This window comes from Ornithodoros turicata, chromosome 4 (assembly GCF_037126465.1).
Source record: "Ornithodoros turicata isolate Travis chromosome 4, ASM3712646v1, whole genome shotgun sequence".
Lineage (NCBI taxonomy): Eukaryota > Metazoa > Arthropoda > Arachnida > Ixodida > Argasidae > Ornithodoros > Ornithodoros turicata.
Window position 1 is genome coordinate 15,595,291 of NC_088204.1, and position 19,597 is coordinate 15,614,887.

Below are 19,597 nucleotides of genomic sequence, written 5' to 3' on the forward strand. Positions count from 1 at the left end.
CCGGCCTTATGTTCCATAATATCCCTATTATGTACGTCTTCCTAACAATAGGTCACCCGACTTTCCGGGATAAATGATACGACTTGCATCGCCGTGACGATCTTTTTTTGTTTTCCATACTTTCGCGGTACGCGTATAGTCTACAGGGAATAAAGTCGCGCCATTATTCTTGGAGGGATTTCGTCTCATCTCGCCCTAATATTTAGAGGCTTTGATTCATATTAGCTCGTGAAGGAAGCTTAGATGTCCGCCATTATCGCAGTCATTTCCATGCAAAAGCCGAAGAGTGTCTTCCATCATTTCTGCAGTAACTTTGCCTTATGAATGCGTGGAAAGTGGAGCCGAGTAAAAGTTCGTGCTAGGGAAATCGTAGTAAGAGGGAAACGTGCACAAAGCAATAATATCTGTAATCGACGCATCAATGTTTATTTATATATCTACTTATTTACTCTTCTTTGATTTTTTCTGATAATACAGTATCCGTTTTGTTGCCGTGCGGTTGTATGTGTTTCTGACGCTACAATGAGCGTGTGCTCTTTTCTTGTTTTCAATTCAAGGCATGTACTTTTTTTTTTCATGTACAGTTTTTTTTTGTGTGATTGCATAGATCGTGTCTTGTTGTTAGTGCATATTGTCTACATTTGCATATTGTATTATTGTATTTATATGTAACCCTGCACATCAGTGCCGTGCACTTCGCGCTTTTCTTTCCTTTCTGAGGGCCACCGACCTCCTTCAAGAACTGTAGGGGGTTTCCTTTGTTTTCTTTCCCTCTTCATCCTTTCATGTGAACCTTTTTGGAATGGGGTAGGGTCCTGCACTCAACGCAGGGAAACATCCCACATCATCATCATCATCCATTCATCTATGTTGTTGTTGTTATATGTATATTGTGTCTATTTGTATTGCACTTGTGTGCGCCAACATTAGGGGCGTCACGACTGTTCTAGGGCACTCAATAATAATAATAATAATAATAATAATTATTATTATTATTATTATTATTATTATTGGAGATCTCGCCATTTCCATATATGTGACAGGCAATAAGTAGCAACAATATGACTTGTTGAGAAGACATTGGTAAACATTAATACATTAACAACATTACATTAATAATGGTACATTAACAGTACATTAATTAACGAGGGTAATCACGAAGGCACGAATATGCTACGGCACTAATGAAACTAAGGCGCCTCGGAAACAAAGGTTCTGATAGACTAGGGCGCCTCATAAATTAAGCATAGTCTACGTACAGATTTTCGAGACATCGACAGCGGATCATCCATTTCATTCATGAATATTCATTATAGCTATACATACTACTAGACAGGTTAAACATAGATAAAACATAAAACAATATAAATAATTAATCAGTGTATCAATAACCCATGGCAAACATTTTTGTGGTTTCGTTTCTTTATTTATTAACACCCTCAAGGCATAGCATTACAGAGGTTAGTGGGTTAACAAGTAATATACGAAACGATATGGAAAGCTCATTACAAGTACAGTTACAAGTACAAACAACAACAACAACAAAGTACAAACAATGGAAACAACAACAACAAAAATAATAAAGAAAGAAAAGAAAATGATACAGTGGGTTTACACAATTCATTTGATATAAAATCCGAACGTAGAGTTGCATCAGCGTGAATGTATTATGTAGAGCGGACTTAAAAGTCGAAAAATCGCTGATTGTGACGAGAGACGGAGGGAGGCAGTTCCGTTCCTTTGATGTCCGTGGGATATATGAGGTGCAGAAAGTGGTCGTATGACATGAGATTATTCCTACCTTGTGAGGAAGATCTAACCGCGACGATACATAGGACGGCTGAGTAAGTAGCTCATTCTTCAGAGTCGAATGGAAAAATATTTTATAAAAGAGACACAACCTAGCGAGTCTCCGTCTTGATTCGAGAGGTGCCGAGCCCAGGTTAGTTTTCATGGCAGTTACGCTGGATGTCCGTTGATAGCTTGAACAAATGAAACGGGCTGACCTGCTTTCTGTGTTTTCCAGTTGGCTCATCACTGTTACAGAAGCAGTGTTACTCATATTGACGATGCGCACTCTAATTGTGAGCGAATTAGTGTTTTGTAAAATAGAACTTTGACATCTGTCGAAGCAAGATACGTCTGAGGTATCCCAGCGTACGGTTAGCTTTATTAGTGATATGCTCTATGTGATTCTTCCAACTGAGGTTTGACGTGATATAAACACCTAGGTATTTATGACATGACCGATTCGAGAGCAACATTATCAAGGTGATAAGTGCGCGATATTGTACGTGACACGTGCATATGTTTACATTTGGTGACGTTCAGTGTCATGTGCCACGTTTTACACCCTCGAAGAAATTTTGTTTATATCGGCTTGAAGTACATGCATGTCGTCATCGGTTCTTATTTCACAGTAAACGACACAGTCATCTGAGAATAGATGAATAGTGGATGTTACGGAGTCAGACAGATCGTTAATGTATATTAAAAATAGTAAGGGCCCGAGGACAGTACGGTGCAGGGCGGAGTTAACACCGTTAGCGGTAACAAATTGTTTGCGGCGTGTCGAAAAACATTCAAGACATTTTAGTACGTTAGTGTCAAGTCCAGTCATGCGTAGTTTTAGTAGGAGGAGCCGATGTGATCAAACGCTTTGGAGAAATCTAGATGCAGTCGGCCATTGAGTGATTGTCAAGTATGACATGAAGACTTTGGGTAAAAGAGAGGAGTTGTGTTTCACATGAATATGACCTGCGAAAACCGTGTTGATATCTGTTGAATAATAAATTGGATTCAAAGAATTTGATGATCTGCGAGAAAATAATGTTGGGTTGAGTTGAGTTGAGAAGAAAAAAATGGAGAATTAGGCACTCATTACGAGAGCCGTCTACTCCAGATATACATATTTTGTCGTGGCTGCTCGCGATGAAGGGCAAAACGATGTAATTCATTGGTGTACCGACACAATTTATTGGAGGATAAGGAAGTGGAAGAGCGCCCTTTTGCGCTTCACCGCGACCAGCCGCGACAAAAATATGTAAACCGAAACCAATTAATTACTGCAACAAATGACCCGCTTCGGTGGCTTTTTCTCTAAAAGGTATCCGCTGAACGTCCCACAAGGCGTAGTACCCATTTTAATGCCGACAGCGCAATGTTTTAGAATATTTTTTTTTTTACGAAACTCATTTGAATTTTTATTTAAATTATGAGCGCCACCCACTTGTTCACATGGTGCGCAGCTTGTAGGTGGTATCGGACAGATACTTGTAAAAAAGAAAGTTCGTCGATTGGTGTAACCGTTCGCGAATTATGTAGCCCGGGGATTTAACTGAGACACCCTGTATATTGGCTAACTGGAGCCGCGCGGAATTTCGCTGCTGGACAAGGTAGTTGAGTCCACGTACGGCCATCCCTCTTACGGCATCTCCCCTGCACAGAGGCTACAGCGCTCGACTCAGAACGTCTGCCTCTCGTAACTTCTGTCAGAGTGGCGTCGTATAGAAGAGACTACTAGTATGCTTTCACTCGCAAAGTCCTGGAAGCAACTTGGCTCCTCTGTACGCTTGACCCTTCGATATCACCAAGATTCTGGCGTGCCGGTCAGCGCAGTATGCCAAGTGACTCCGCTGACATGTGCAGTGACCATGGAGGAGCAATGTTACAAGACAGGTGTCAAACTACGGACACTGTGGTTGTGTTCCTTTATTGAACTCGAGCAACTCGAGAGAGTCGACTCTTGGTAAGCCAAAATGCCGCGGGGCGGCTCTCGTGATGTCATCTTCGTCGCAGTGACACCCGTTCTAAAATTCGAGGATTCAGCACTATAGGTGCTCGAGAATCGACTTCCAGCGACTGTCCCCTCGATACGGGTCACTGCAGTCGATCACGTACGTCACGACTCCATCTCACGGGTCGCGCGAGTTGAACAAACGAACACAACGTATGACGTCACACTTCACAGGACGAACAATTAATTACTTTCGCGTCATATGGAGCAAAAAGTATTTTGGCAGACTACAATATGATATACGTGGATGACAATGACATAAGTTCAGTAGGGTTCTAAAGACACAGTAGGGGGAGCTCTCTAGTCCGTAGGGGGCACTCGAAGTGCAGACACCTGGCAGTGTTCCCCAGAGCTGATCGCCATCACTTAGACGTTATCTGGTACGCACTTGGGTAGCGGCAACCCATACTCTGTACAACCACGTTGTGTGAGAGAGACAGCAAGGGACTGTTGTTTCGCAGTTTTAATCTTCCGATGACATGAGGGTGGTATACTTGACCTCGTGCAAGTTTCATGCACGTAGTCCACGGACCGCTTCCAGCGCCTTCAGGCAGGAAGAGCCAACGTCCTTAGAGGGGAGAGCCTGCATCTCATTGCCGATGAGTGACAGACTGAGCGGGTGGGCGCCGACAACGTCGCTTCCGGCTATCCGTCTTCTGGGTGTACATGTTCGATGTGGCAAGAGATGACCTGGATCTCCTATACGAAAACCCGATGGGTGACGTCACGCATTGGTTCTATGGAGCATATACAGAGACTTTTAGCTTGTTTCATTTTCACTCTCCGCGTTTCTTTCTAACTTAAGTACTGACAAGAAGTCAGCACGTTATTCATAAGGCTGCCTATCACTAAACGACGTCCGGTATAAAGCTTGAGCAGGTTGGTGACCCATTAGAAGAGATAAAAACCTCGGTGTTTATGCTATATTTGTCCCTCATACGTTCCCAGTACTGGGGACCCTGCGCTGTGACAAACTGCCCGTACAGAGAAACAGCGGTCCGATGGGGTCAGGCCGATACATTTTTTCTTCTTTTTTTGCCGAGGCGCAGTCATGCAAAGGGGGGGGGGGGCTGAAATCCTTGATTCAGTGCATCCACAACAATACACTTCATATACTGGCATGAAATTTACGACGCAGGTGCATGGATCACCTGATATGTCACTACTAGAGGTCACAATTAGGAAAAAAGAGGAAACTCCAACTATTTTGCAACAGCAAAATATTTGTCTCTGAGGTCACGCATACATAGAGTAACGCTCTTCCGTTCGGAAACGTCAAACTCCCAGGTGTGTTCCCTCCTGCAGTGGTCCCGGGAACTGCTGAGGTGGATTACTGGGGGAGGGGGGAGGTATATAGGGGAAGGTGCGCGGTCAGCCTGCCCTGAAGTGGCGTCTCGGTGCACCCACGGGATTAAGAAGAGGGAGGGTGAAAAAGGGAGGTGAGATGAGATGATGGTGGCACCGGAGAAGGAGGGGTGTGTTAACCCTCTTGCTCTGGGATTTGGGTAGTCCAAGAGGACTATCCGCCACAGAAAACATGCGAGCATCCCTCAGTAGCCTTCATTGGGATGCTCCCTGTACCACGGTAACCGCAGGGATTATTGGCGAAGTTACCCCATGGCATGGATCCTATACTACATCCCATCCCAGGTTCCTACATATAATGCGTGGAACTCGCACGTTGTGCTTCGGCTCGATATCCGTATATGCTCGCATGACGTGCCATTACATTTCACGGACTCTTTATTGGCGGTACAGCCGTTCCAGAAGACTCACGGAGACCTCTGCGCAAATAAAGGAACACATGCAGAGGGCCCTTCTTGGCAGATTTTTGCCTAACTGGCAGTGCCATGCGCGGGAGACACAAGGCAACGATTCACTTTCACGTAAACTCGAAGGCGAAAGCATGCGCGTGCCGTTCGTGGCACAACAGCACAACAGCAGCACGCACTAAGGACGAGCAGAGCTTCGAACCATTCCTGTCTTCAGCGTTCTTTCACCATGTCGAAGCAACCAGAACAACGAGTGGAAGGCGATGGCTTCCCCAGTCTCGTCGACTACGAACCGCGGCTGTCGACGCATCGCGATGTGGGCCACGAGCTCTACGCGTCCACGTCGTCTGCCAGACGTCCTCTGGAAGCGGCCCCCAGCAGTGAAAGGGACCTTCGAGGAGTGGTTGCATGTGGGGTCGAACGACGCGGAGACCCGTGCAGCGACCGGGACGTCATATGCGAGACTGGGGACGACGGGGACGACGTAATGACTGTGGAATACCTGACGCCGAGCGAGGAAGAGCCGCAGGAGGTGACCCATGTCCCACACGTCAGCCCGACCACCAACCCGCACTACTACTCTCAGGTACGTTGCCGTAGCTGCTTTCCGTACAACCTTAGTGTACACTCTTAAAACATTGAAACATTGTAACAACCTCCTAGCCAACTATCATTCCGAATGGCATGAAAACGACACGTACGTTTTTTTGTGACGCTTATACCCACAGTCGTGAGGCCAACGACGGCAAGCTGCTTACAACATCGCCGCCGCCACCACTCCCATTGTCACACTTATGCAGTTATGCTCATGTCACAAAAAGGCGTACGCCCCGTAATCTCCACAAATCATGGAGGGAGTGTCATTTCGTACAACGGTTGGCTTTCAACCTGCTTTTTAGTGGAGTTGGCGTAACTATGCCTAAACGCGTACTAAAAATATGCACTGCCAATGATGAGGACGGTGCCCGCACTAGAACATGCAGTCTCTGTTGAAATATCACCGGCTTTCGAACAAAACCTCTTGCTTCAGCCTACTGTACGTTCACCGGGTCCTGGGTTTTACACTAGACTAAAAAGTTTGTGTGAGATTTCCAGCTCGTCCGGCCGTTACGGCTCAACAGCTCGCCAATGACAATGCAGAGTCCGACCTTGAAATTACCGTCTGCGAATGCAAGCCGCAAACTATCCGACAAAGCGAGCAAAGAACAGTTGTATAGAAGAGAAAGCGAAGACAAGGCTATCCCCTCTCCGCAGAGGCGCGTACTCCGACAGAAATTGTCACTGTCCTCTTTTTAGCCATACAAACTGGAAAAACACGCTCCGGGAATACGAGAAGCTACCTTGTCTGGCACCTTGCCTTTCCCTTTCGAACTTGTTCTCAATCTTTTTCAATACCAGACAGTTACACGTTAACGTCCCCGTTGAAATCTCAAAAGGCATAGCGAGCTGCAAACGCCGCTTCCGCCTTGACAGCAATCTCCCGCTCATTGGAGTGTGACAGACACCCGATGGGCTGCCAGAGGCGGCGCGGACTAAGCTCAGGCACGCGCCGCAGAAACGAAGTAGGGTACGAATCGTCAACCCTTTGTCCATTCAAGCAACGTCCGAATTGCGAAGCTAGCACGGTTACGCTTTCGCGTCGCCCCTCTAGGTAGGCGACCTCGTTTGGGAATTCGTGCGAGCTTCCACTGCTTGTTTGTCTAGGTCAGCTTGTACACCAGGAACGGTGCGCTATCCGGATAATAGCCCCGTAGTGTGCGCAGTCACTGGGGCGTTATCGTGGTCCATCTTGACAGGGTATAGGGAGCGTTGCAGCATAATCGCTAGCCGATGGAGTCGATAGCGACGATATTGTTTCGCGTCGGGTCGTGTGGCTAATGGGTTTCTGGTATACGGATGTATTTTGTGTTCAGGACTCAACGCTCCGTGCCCGACTGTCGGTGGCTGTGGTCGTCGGTGGCGCCTTGGTGGCCCTGGTGATGCTCCTCGCCTACAAGACCGACTTCGAGCAAAACCTCTTGCTCAAGTCCTCCAGGTGGTGGCGTAACGTCCGTTACGGTCGTTTCTCGTCGCCGACGACCAAACTGTCAGACACCAACGGATTTCCCAAACTGCTGTCTAATATCAGCATCGATGGTGAGACAAGAGCTCGGTAGCTTTTGAATTGAAAGAAATATCAATAGTTTCGTGTGCATGTAGCTTCTGTCCCAAGGATGCCACAAGGATGCGTATTGATATTCGACATTTTGTCCACCTTCTTCCAGGGCCAAGCACCATAGCGAACGCAGACATTATGGCGGCCGCGACAGGTGAAGAGTTCGACCGTCGACTGCGAGACATGGTCTCGCGCTTCTGGTCTCCGACAAGCCGACCCGTCAAGCACCACCGACGGCGTGCTAGCACAACCAGCAGTCGACGGCGACGGGCCAGCTCAACCACGGCAAGACATGCGTCAAGACGCGGCGTGGTCCAACCCGACCCCGAAGAGAAAGACATGGCCCCGGTGGACGTTGACTCCGATGATGACGATGGCATCTCGAAGGTGGGGCATATGGGGGGGGGGGGCAGGTGGGGTAGTTCTGACGCTGCAAGTTCTTGACGCTCAATATCTTTGCATGATAGAAGCCTGAGGCGGACATGGATCGTATCAACTGGTTCCTGGTACAGCTGCGCAGGCGGCACGATCGCCTTCCATCTCCCGATAACGGCTCTGCCTGGGATGACGACTACGGCGACTTTGACGACGGCGAGGACGTCGAGAAGCTGCTTTGACGGCACACTTGAGGCCACTATTCGCTGCTCATGAGTGCATGGGCGCGACGAGGATTTTTATTCCATAGCATTTATTATACGGGAGGCTCGGAAAGTGTGCGAATCAGCCTCTACAACAGTAAACATGTTCTTTAAGCCAAAATGTTTGTGTGGTGCTGATTTCCCAGACCACGGTGTGTACACAAGGAAGCTGGTTGGGTACGGGAGGTGCATCTGGGGTATGCAACTGGTTAGGTACGTGTGGGTAAAACTGTGACCCCGCAGAACATAGGCGCGAGGGGGCCTAAGCAGGACAGCGCTAGACAGTCTTGATTGGGCGGCGGTAGACATCAGGATAGCTACAGAGCGGATTTGTGCCGTTTTCTGCACCCACGGCCCGTCTACGCAATGCAAAAATATTCCACGGACGGACTAACGACCGTGGTGCCACTCATGCTGATGGTTAGTTATCGAGTATCTAAACCGACAAGCGGCAAGGTACGTTATTCCTATGGTAGATAGTACCGATGAGACCAATTGTGCCCCAGGTTTTCGGCGGTTGGTGTTTTTTATTGCCCAGCTATCTACCTGTCGATATGGCGCTATGTTGCTCGTGGGGATCGCGCGTCCTGGGCACACTTGACATGGAACTAGTAATTGGGAGTAGAACACATTAATCTGTGCCGACATTTGGCTTACACTGTCTGAGAACCCAGGAGAAATGCACAGACAGCTCAGCCGGTGCCGTGGTTCCAACAAGGGAGTAGCAAGCCTGGAGTAGCTTCCTGGAGTAGCAAGCTGTCTCGTCCAGTTTACAGACACGTATACTTTCCATCGCGTCCAGGCTAAATTCTCCACTAGCCCATAAGGAAACCAAGCAGAGTCAAGTCCAGTCCAATCGCCATCACTAACAATGAAAGGGCCCCGTGGCCACATGGACGCAACCGCACAGCCGCGCGCAGAACAGTCGAACTGACCAGAAGCATCAAGAGCACGGAAGAAGCAACCTCGACGTTTCCCCATGAGCCATGAAGCGTCTAGGGACACAACAGCACTTGGCGACGACGGGGAACAGCTACGTTCCAAAGGCGCGGTGCGTCTTGCCACACGGTGTCAGTCATCCATACCGAACCCTGAACCAGCAGAACCACGGGCGGACGCTACCTCGGAGACTGCTGTGCAATCGGCCACCCAAAGTTGGGTCGGCTTTCCCTGCAGCATCACGCTGGCTGTCTTCTCTGTCGTCTCCTTCGGTATCTTCGTCTGCATGTCCGTCCAGGTAAGCCTTCTGGCTATTTCCTGCTAGTGCCATTTCGGAGGCTGAGCAGGAGAGGTTGTCAGGCCACCAAAGGACAAAATTGTGAGCTCCCTATCCACTTCGCTTGAATGAAGAGTCTGTTCCCGAAACCATTCAACTGGACGGTGTGTCGAAAGCATCACACTGTAGGCGATCCGTCAAAAGGAAGCCATCGTGGATGTGCTCGAATGGTTCGCTCCCCCAGCATCCATTATCAGATTTCTTTTTCTCGGGCAGTGCATTCTCTGATTTACCAAATAGACCTCTACCGAAGAAACGTCACCGTGATGTGATCATGACGTTGGTAGACATAGCGAAACCGAAACAGCGCAAGCGGAGAACACCGACATTTCACAAAGCCGTATTCCTTCACCAAGGTGAAGGGTCGCCTCATTGTAGTGATGATACACACAAATGAGGTCACGTAAACAACGTGAGTTGCATGAAGAGGTCACGTGTTTAGTCGCTTTTGTGTCTTTGTTCGCGTTCCAGGTGCACCGCGTTCGTGTTCCCGGTAATCCATCGTCTTTCCGTACCGGTAAAATACGCGTAACTCCGAAACTGAGAGGGCTCGTAGGAGTGTTCATTTATTGAGATGATCCTCAATTATACGTTAGGGAGCGAACTTTCCCCTTTATGACAATCTTTCACACCCGTTTCAGGTCCTCTCGATACTCAAGCAGCACTCTGATGTGCAGAAAGCGGCTCTGAAAGCAGCACCCGATGCGTCACCGCGGTCCGTCACCTCGGGGGACGACTATGACGACGGCAACGCTAGCGTGCCAGAGGACGGCCGGATGACGACGGACATCCTCGCTGACGATCCCGATTAGCCCTGTCCCTGCCCTGCCTTACTCGAGGCTTCAATAATGAACACTTCCCCCTGTTTTGAAGAACGTAAAATAAACGGAGATATGTATACAGCGATGCAAACCGACAACTCCCGCTTTGGCACTCGTTCACTACAACTACTACTACTACTCGTTCGCAAGTGTTACTACAGTGTCAGTAAATGTCGCAAGTGTCGTCAGTAGATGACGTCACCGGGAGTTCTGGAGGCCAGTCTCCTAGCAAAAGCACGCGTCTCCGCTCTCCGTCCCACGTTGGAAGACTGCGAGCAGGTGTGATGACGCTGTGATGTGACGTTGCGAGACTCCTGCACTCTTAAAAATGGGCACAGCACGCTCCTTGCCAACCATCAGCCCGAGTGACATCGTTCTTTCCCCTGATTGTATAAAAACGGAGGGCGTACGTCAAATCAAGGAAGAGATCATTCGGGACGATGGTTGGCTAGGAGCGTACACGAAACTCATTTGAATTTTTAATTAAATAATGAGCGCCCCCCACTCACTCACACGGTGCGCAGCTTTTAGGTGCACTCTTAAAAATGAACTTCACCACATAGCACGCCCCAAGCCAACCATCATCCCGATTGACATCGTTCTCTCACATGATTTGTGGAAAATGGGAGGCGTACGCCTTTTTATGACAATTAACATTTCTGCATAAGTGTCACAAAAAGGCGTACGCCTCCCGTTTTCAACAAATCAAGGAAGGGAACGATATCACTCGGGATGATGGTTGGCTAGGAGCGTGCTATGCGGTGAAGTTCATTTTTAAGAGTGTGGTATCAGACAGATACTTGTAAAAAAGAAAGTTCTTCGATTGGTGCACCCATTCACGAATTATTTAGCCCGGGGATTTAACTGGAACACCCTGTATATTGATGTGAGCGGTGACCATGCACTCTTAAAAATGAACTTTCCTGAGTGAACATCCATGAGTTCCTGGAGCAACGGTCGAATACCAAACGGTATGTACTGCAAGCAGTGGCTCGCATTTATGATCCATTGGGCTATGTGGCGCCTTTCGTGTTGACAGCCAAGATTTTGCTACAACCGATTTGGCTCTCCAAGATGAGTTGGGACGAAGAACCACCAGAAGACCTGATGGGAGTGTGGTCGTCTTGGTGCCAGCAGGTGCCTTTATTGTCTCGCGTCTCGTTACCACGGCGGCTCGGCGGGAAGATGTCGGAGGGCAGCATCGCGCTGCACATGTTTTGCGACGCGAGTCCGCGAGCATACGGTGCGGCCGCATACCTGGTGACGCTCGACAGGGACGGTCATTACAGTGCGGATCTTCTTTTGGCAAAGTCTCGGGTGGCCCCGGTCAAAACGGTCTCCTTACCGAGACTCGAGTTAATGGGTGCCGTCATCGCGACCAGGCTTATGAGATTCTTACAGACGACGTTATCTCTGTCCACTGTACCCACGGTGTTATGGACGGACTCTGAGATAACACTCTACTGGATTTACGGATCGACGAACGACTGGAAACCTTTTGTACAGAACCGGGTGTCGGAGATACGGGCTGGTACGGAGCCTAGTCAGTGGCGTCACTGCCCCGGCAAAGAAAATCCCGCGGATCTTCTCACGAGAGGCACTTCATGTCTCCAATTGCTGAACAACAGTGTATGGTGGCAGGGGCCCTCGTGGCTTATGGATCAAAAGTCTTGGCCTCCAGCATGGCGTACTCCGGATGAACCCTGCGTCGAGGTACGAAACGAAACAAAGGCCCAGACGGCGTGCTGAGTACCCATCTTGGCTACTACTACCCTAATGGATGTTGCCAAATACAGTTCACTCCACCGTCTGCTGAGAGTTACCGCTTGGGTGTCAAGATTCCTGCACAACTGTAGGCATACCACAGCCGAAAGGAGGGGACCATTGATGGCCGCCGAGGTAGTTGCAGCGGAAACATACTGGGTCACAGCGGCACAGCGTCAAAATTTCGGTTCTCATCCCGCGGTGCACAAGTCCTTACAAAATGTGTCTGTCTTTCATGATGACGATGGTGTTCTCCGTTTGACGGGCCGCCTTCAGTACAGCGATTTTGAAGAAACCCAGAGGCATCCCATCGTCATTCCCGCTGACCACCCGTTCACCGCTCTTTTAGTTTTCCGGGCTCATGTCAGGCTTCTGCATGCTGGAGTTCAGGAGACACTCGCCGCGCTTCGGGAAGAGTACTGGGTTCTCCGTGGTCGTCAGGCTGTGAAGAGGATCCTAAATGGATGTCGCACTTGCCGACGAGCAAAGGTTCAGGCGTGCACAGAAGTTACCGCTCCGCTACCACGAGACCGCTTGTCACAGTCCGCACCATTTGAAGTGACAGGCACCGATTTTGCGGGTCCACTGTACTACAAGTGTTCAAAAGGCGGCGGAAGAAAGTGCTACATCCTGATTTTTACCTGTGCCGTCACTAGGGCTGTTCACCTAGAGCTGACGAAGTCTATGACTACCGAGGATTTCCTAATGGCTCTTAGAAGGTTCATATCAAGACGGGGCGTACCCGCCACTATATATTCAGACAATTTTCGGACATTCAAGCGAGCCAGTCGCGAACTCACCCCTGCCTGGTTGTCACAAAACGCTCAGGTAAACGTATTCTTGACTGCACGACGGATCACCTGGAAATTCATAGTGGAGCGAGGAGCATGGTGGGGTGGGTTTTGGGAACGCCTGATTCGCAGTACCAAAACCTGCCTGCGTACAGTCCTGGGTCGAAGCGCCCTCCGCTACGAGGAACTCTCTACCGTTCTCACAGAGGTGGAGGCGGTGATGAATTCTCGGCCTCTGACGTATCTGTTCGAAGATCCAGACGACCTTTCTGCCGTCACGCCATCACACTTTCTGATTGGGCAAAGGCTCACCGCGCTACCGTGTCGCGAACCCGAAGCAGGAACAACACCTACAGCGCAACAGTTGAGACGCCGGTGGATGTATAGGGAAGAATTGACTCATCAATGCTGGAAGAAGTGGGTTAAAACGTACATCCTCCATCCATACATACATACCATGCCATACATGCCATCCATGGAATGAACTTGGGCGTTGTGCTGCCGTCGTTGAACATCTGGCGTAATAGGCTCCCGTCATTGGTCACCCACTTCTTCACTTTCATGCCTGCAGCCTCAAATATTCGCAAAGTGTCCTGGTACAGAATCTCTGCGTCTGATGATGTTTCCACGGTGACCACCAAGTCGTCGACGTAGAAATGGTCCTGTAGAAGCGCCGCTGTCTCCGGGTAGTCCCCTTCAGACTGCCGTAAGTGATGTCGAATAGTGGCGGAAAGAAGAAAGGGGCTGGACCTGGCACCAAAGGGGACTCGAGTCATCCGCCAAGTTTCATTTGATCGAGGGTGCTATGCGGTGAAGTTCATTTCTAAGAGTGTGGTATAAGAGTGAGGATTTGCTTGCGGAAGGTAGTTTTCGTCGATGAGTGCAAGGTTACTAGGGAGGTCATTCCAATCGATGGTAGTGTTACAAAAGATCGATTTTGAGAACAAATCGGTGTTGCAATGTTGTAGTGTTGCGTGGGAAAATAACCTCGCAACGCGAGACGGGACATTGAGCTGGTGGAAATGAGTGGAAAAAGCGGTGAAATATATAGCGATAATTTCATTATGCTGCGCCGGTGTTCCAGAAGAGAAAGAGAGAAATTGTATTTTAATGTTGTTACTGACGTAAGTGATGAGTAATACGTTAGCGATGAAGCGAGTTGCTCTGTTTTGAATAGATTCAAGCGAATCGATAAGGTATCGTTGTGGAGGTTCCCTGATGGCGGAGGCATGTTCGAGCCTTTGCTCGTACAAGCGAGAGATAAGTTAAGTGTTTGGGGGCCATCCTCAGATTACGTCTGATGAAGCCAAGGACGCTTCTGTCATGCTTCGCAAAACTAGAAATTAATTATGTTATACTTCCGCGTGACAAAAAGAAAATCTTGTGGGGGAACACAATTTGCTACCCGTATGTTTTCAATGACGTAAGTGGCATAAGTATTTAAAACGCGGACAACAATGTGCCTTGTCGCCTTCTTCGAATGTCCATGTCCATAACCAACACACTATTCTAGCCGTGTATTCGATAGGACTCTGTAGACAACGAGATTCAGTATACGGACTCCGTCAGCCTGTCTACGAAGGAACTGCCGAGAGCGTTTCGCATATATCCAAACCTAGTTGGGTGCCTGCATCACGTGCATATATTGATTCTGACGAGCGAAGGTTAGGGATACGCAGCCAATGGCAGGAAAGCAGCGACCGTATATGCAAAACAAACAGCTTCGAAAGCAGACAAGCGTTGAGTGCCTCAAATTGGATTTGAGCCGGGTATAGACGGCAGAGGATAACATCCACTGCGTTTATGATCGGAGCCGCGGAAGAATGCAGTGTCAACGTCGTTTCCTGTCATCGTAACAAAGCCCCCTAATACCTTAGCACATTCTCTTTGCGTTTCCCTGTGCATGCCAGTTCGAAATTATGGCGCCTATAAATGTGGAAGTGCATGAAGAAAGTGTTCATGTGCCAACCAGCGTTGCTTTTTACTATTACAGCTTTTCACTTTTACTATTTACAGCGTTGCCGAGAAACCACGGTGCATAGGACCAGCCATATCAGAAATGTTTAACGATAACCTTCACTATTCCTTCCTGTAACCACCACCACTATATCCTTCACTATTAAGCAAAGTGTCGAACAGAAAGGTTTTTCGTTCCGGTTTTCGTTTCGCTTCAAACAAAACGGTTCACTGCCGGACCGGTTCAGCTCCGGCGTAAAAAAATAACGGTTCGAAACTGGTTCGAACCGGTTCAGTCTCGCACGGTGTATGGAGAACTGATTGCTGCGAAAATAATCCTCTTTATTCTTTCCAACAGAGAAAGAAATAGAGACAGAGAGGTTACAAGGTACAGGCAAAAATAAGGAGCCGTCTTGCGCTCGGGCACATTGTAATGTGAGGTTTCTGGAGTTTCCTACCCAAACATCGATGGATGCCATGTATTGTGCACTTCAGGTCTTGCGTTACGCACCCTTGAGGGCCAAACACTTAAATTTTACATTTGAACCGAAAACCGAAAACATACGAGGGGCGTTCAAGTCAAACCGGGACTTTTCATTTTTTTGCAAAAGTAAAATGAACTTACAGGCGAGAAATTAGTTTTATTTTTCAACGTAATCTCCAGCTGCACTAATGCACTTGTCCCAGCGTTTCACGAGGGCTTGGCTCCCAGCAGCGTAGAAATCCTTACCGGCGCGTAGCAGCCATGATCGGACCGCAATCCTCGTATAGTCGCAGCTGAAGTGGCGGTCCCCAAGGAACGCCTTCAGTGGCCTGAAGAGATGGAAATTGCGGGTGGCGAGGTCTGGACTGGAAGGGGGATGTGGCAGCAACTCCCAGTCAAGTTCCTGTAAGGTGCGTGTCGTGAGAAGCGCGGTATGCGGGCGTGCATGGTCCTGTAGGAGGAGGACTCCTTTGGTGATGAGGCCCGGCCGCTTTTGCTTCAGCGCCTTATGCACATCCCTGAAAACCTGGCAGTAATATGCACTATTGATGGTGGTACCACTGGGCAGAAAATCAACCTGAACAACGCCAGCCTTGTCCCAGAAAACCGTGGCAATGACCTTACCCGCAGACGGGGTACTTCGAAACTTCTTGGGAACTGGCGAGGCTGGATGCTTCCACTGTTTCGATGCGCGTTTAGACCCAGTGAAATGGTGCACCCACGTTTGATCGCACGTAGTGATCCGATCAAGTAACGGCTGTCTTCCATCAGTGTCGAAACGGTACCTTAGCTCTTGGGAGATTTCGAGCCTTCTCTGCCGGGTAAACACGGAGAGCTGCCTCGGGACCCAACGGGTACTAACTTTCCGAAACTGGAGGTGTTCATGAATGATAGTGTTCAACTTTCCCACAGAAAGGTCCGTGTTTCGATCCAGTTCGAGACATGTTATCCGTCGGTCCTTGAGGATCAGGCGCTCCACAAGTTGGATGTTGAACTCTGACACTGGGCTCTGAGCCGCCCCGGCCGGGATCATCCTGCACTGATGTACGGCCGTCTCAGAACCGTTTGCACCACTCAAACGCTCTGCTGCGGCTAAATGTATCGTGGCTATACTGAGCCTGAAGTCTTCTGTGAATTTTAGATGGCTTTACGCCTTCATTCACGAGAACCTTCATTACAATTCGCTGTTCGATGTGCGCGCTCACCTCGCGTTGCCGGCCATCTTGTCCAGCACGTGTCTTCTGTTTTGCACAAACTTTGGACCACCACGTGGTGAACGCGGAGGCCTGCCGCGTGTGAAAATGACGAAAAAGAAGTAGCGCGAGCCATTTGTACACTCAGGAGACTGAACGTCCCGGTTTGACTTGAACACCCCTCGTATATTCGGTTTCCCTCAGGAGCATAAAATTTTGTTTCGGTGTCCGTTACGCTTCGCCCACGTTTATGTATTCTTTCCCCCAGCTTTCAGTTCAACTTTTCCGTTCGCTCCGGAGCCCTGCTACTTAAGCACTACACTCTTCAAAATTAACTTCACCGCATAGCACGCTCGTAGCCAACCATCATCTCGAATGATATCGTTATATGCCCTGATTTGTTCGAAACGGGAGGCGTACGCCTTTTCTGTGACAACTATGAACAGCATAAGTGTCACAAAAGAGGCGTACGCCTCCCGTTTTCAACAAATCAGGGCAGATAACGATGTCATTCGAGATGATGGTTGGCTACGAGCGTGCTATGCGGTGAAGTTCATTTTTAAGAGTGTATATTTGTCCAGGAAGTGGGCTGCAATTGTCGCGGCAGGGCCGAGCGGTTTAAAGCGCCCGGTCGTTGGTGGTGGGGGTCCCCAAGGTCGTGCTGAAGACTGGGTGGTGGTGGGTTCAAATCCTACCATCGATTGCACTCTATAAATAGAACTTCATCGCACAGCACGCTGTGCGCACCAACCATTGCCAGGAACGAAAGGGGTATCGCTTCTTATTCGAAGAGAGAGAGAGGGAGGGGGGGCGTACGCCTTTTTTGTGACAATTTTGATATATCATAATTGCCACAAAAAGGTGTATGCCCCACTCTCTCCTCGAATAAGGAAGCTGTAGCCCTTGTCAGCGCCCTTCAGTTACCTTGATACAATTCCTGGCAATGGTTGACGCACGGCGTGCTATGCGGTGAAGTTCTATTTATATAGAGTGCAATCAGTGGTAGGATTCGAACCCACCACCTCCCAGTCTTCAGCACGACCTTGGGGACCCCTACCACCAATGAGCGGGCGCTTTAAACCCGGCCGCTCCGCTTAACCGCTAAAAACACTCGGCCCCTGCCACTCGTCTGTAATTCTTGTAGTCGCACGACATTTCTTGAGCCCCGAAGAACCCGCGAGATTGATTGCGGTCCGTCAGTGTGATAGATTGCACTGAAGCAAAATGATCACAGCAAACAAAGTCATTACCCCAATTACTATGCATTATCTCACCAGATATTTGCTTATCGACAAGACCGCAACGTCATCGCGTGACGTGACCTTAATTACGGGAACCGTTCAAGTCGGTTTCCCATACCTCTGTCCAGACTGAAATGCGAGCGTGCTCACGTTAAACCAGCATCCTGTCTGTCCTGCGGCAATTAAACTTTCTTCCTGGCTTCAATACGGGGATTGCGTGCTTGCCAAAGCATTACGTCACGGCTGGCCTAAGTAAAAATGTCGTATCTCTCCCATGCTCCCGGTCAAAGGGCAGTCGGTGAGCATGACCGGTGGTCGGAATGCTGCCAATCGGGTGGTATTTTCTTCGCTGCTCCAGACTTTCACCTTCGCCGAACCAGTTCTTTAAACTTGCAACAACCGTTACGTGGGTTATAATGATGCTGGAAGCTCTCCCGCGGCCTTGCACGATGAGGAAAGCTCGAACGTGTTTTAATGTCTGCGCACACCTGTGCTTTTCAATGCTGAATCCCGCTACATATCGGGCTCTTTCCTTTTTACAGTGTGCCTCAACAAACCGGTATCTTTGTGTAGCGGCTCCATCACAGCACAAAATGCGATAGAAAAGCTCCCAATTACGTTAAGCGCTTCGCCACTCCGTGAAAAGACACCTTCCTGCTGGAGTTACTCATGTAAAAATACGCATGCAAGCTACACTCTAAAAACAGAACTTCACCGCATAGCACGCACTGCGCCAACCATTGCTACGAATGATATAGGCTTATCGCTTCTGATTCGAAGAGGCAACGAGACGTACACCTTTTTGTGTCAATTATCAATTTTATCATGTATCCAAATTTATACAAAAAGGCGTACGCCCACTCTCTCTTTCGAATCAGAAGCCCTATCATTTGTGGCAATGGTTGGTGCAGAGCGTGCTATGCGGTGAAACCTGTCAGTGTCCACTCTGAGCTCAAAGGACTACAGTTTCTGGATAATGCGGCAACATCTATCAACAAGCATTCCCTCTTTACAGACCTCGAACAAAGGACACACACATCGCTAGGACGCCTGGCTAGTGCCACCAGCTCTCTAGCCAACAGGGGGGCTCTTCCTCGGCTTCCAGCTAGTCGACCTACGCCGCCACGGCGTGAGTTCGTGCCCGCAACAACGCTTCACATCCCGGGTTTACGGAAGAAGAGCGAGTCCAGCCCCCTGGTGGCCAGGATGGCGGCTGAGAACCTGATAAGCGACGTCTATCACACGCATACTCTGGTGTTCACGGATGGCTCCATTGACCATCGTTCCGAGAGCGCTACCAGTGCATCCTACATCCCGTCAATGAACATGGCCTGGCAAAGGAAATCAGTTCGTTACCCTATCTCAACTCCTGGCCTTGTTACACGCAGCTGCTGCGGTTCAAGTCACCGGAATAACTAAGGCCATTTTGCTTACGGACTCCAGAAGTGCCCTCTGCAACGTGATGAACCCCATGTGTGGTAGCATCCTAGCCCGCTGTATAAGGAGGTCGTGTGCCCAGCATATAGGCTAACCGGAGGTGAGCTTACTCTCCAATGGATCCCGTCTCATGTCGGCATCAGACATGTCGGCATCTCATCGTCAAACAGCTAGTTGAGGTGCGTCATCCTGGCATACAGGACATCATGCAGAATCATCGACCCTCTCTTCCCACGATAGATCTTCCCCGTGGTATGCAGACAATGCTCCATC

The 19,597-nt window shown here is 49.1% G+C and overlaps 4 protein-coding genes across 5 annotated transcripts in view; 3 read left to right on the forward strand and 1 right to left on the reverse strand.

The window, feature by feature from the left end:
- Positions 1 to 19,597, reverse strand: part of LOC135391175 (protein O-linked-mannose beta-1,2-N-acetylglucosaminyltransferase 1-like) — a 224,411-nt gene that overhangs the window by 76,876 nt on the left and 127,938 nt on the right. The gene's annotated exons all lie outside the window — the stretch shown is intronic.
- LOC135392737 (uncharacterized) lies at positions 5,711 to 8,476 on the forward strand. The gene is made up of 4 exons (XM_064623458.1): positions 5,711 to 6,154; positions 7,482 to 7,704; positions 7,833 to 8,110; positions 8,191 to 8,476. Exons 1-4 carry the CDS (start codon positions 5,798 to 5,800, stop codon positions 8,338 to 8,340), a joined length of 1,008 nt encoding a protein of 335 aa, XP_064479528.1. The 5' UTR covers positions 5,711 to 5,797; the 3' UTR covers positions 8,341 to 8,476.
- Positions 9,247 to 10,556, forward strand: LOC135392738 (uncharacterized). The gene is made up of 2 exons (XM_064623459.1): positions 9,247 to 9,598; positions 10,279 to 10,556. Exons 1-2 carry the CDS (start codon positions 9,341 to 9,343, stop codon positions 10,447 to 10,449), a joined length of 429 nt encoding a protein of 142 aa, XP_064479529.1. The 5' UTR covers positions 9,247 to 9,340; the 3' UTR covers positions 10,450 to 10,556.
- On the forward strand, positions 12,235 to 13,497 carry LOC135391081 (uncharacterized). The gene has a single exon (XM_064621176.1). It carries the CDS (start codon positions 12,235 to 12,237, stop codon positions 13,495 to 13,497), a length of 1,263 nt encoding a protein of 420 aa, XP_064477246.1.

Excerpts from the sequence above, each read along its gene's own strand:
- LOC135392738 (XM_064623459.1), top strand. The coding sequence starts at position 9,341 with ATGAGCCATGAAGCGTCTAGGGACACAACAGCACTTGGCGACGACGGG. Across the intron at positions 9,599-10,278 it reads TCGTCTGCATGTCCGTCCAG|GTCCTCTCGATACTCAAGCA; the intron begins GTAAGCCTTCTG and ends CACCCGTTTCAG.
- LOC135392737 (XM_064623458.1), top strand. The coding sequence starts at position 5,798 with ATGTCGAAGCAACCAGAACAACGAGTGGAAGGCGATGGCTTCCCCAGT. Across the intron at positions 7,705-7,832 it reads GTCTAATATCAGCATCGATG|GGCCAAGCACCATAGCGAAC; the intron begins GTGAGACAAGAG and ends ACCTTCTTCCAG. Across the intron at positions 8,111-8,190 it reads ATGACGATGGCATCTCGAAG|AAGCCTGAGGCGGACATGGA; the intron begins GTGGGGCATATG and ends TTTGCATGATAG.
- LOC135391081 (XM_064621176.1), top strand. The coding sequence starts at position 12,235 with ATGGATGTTGCCAAATACAGTTCACTCCACCGTCTGCTGAGAGTTACC.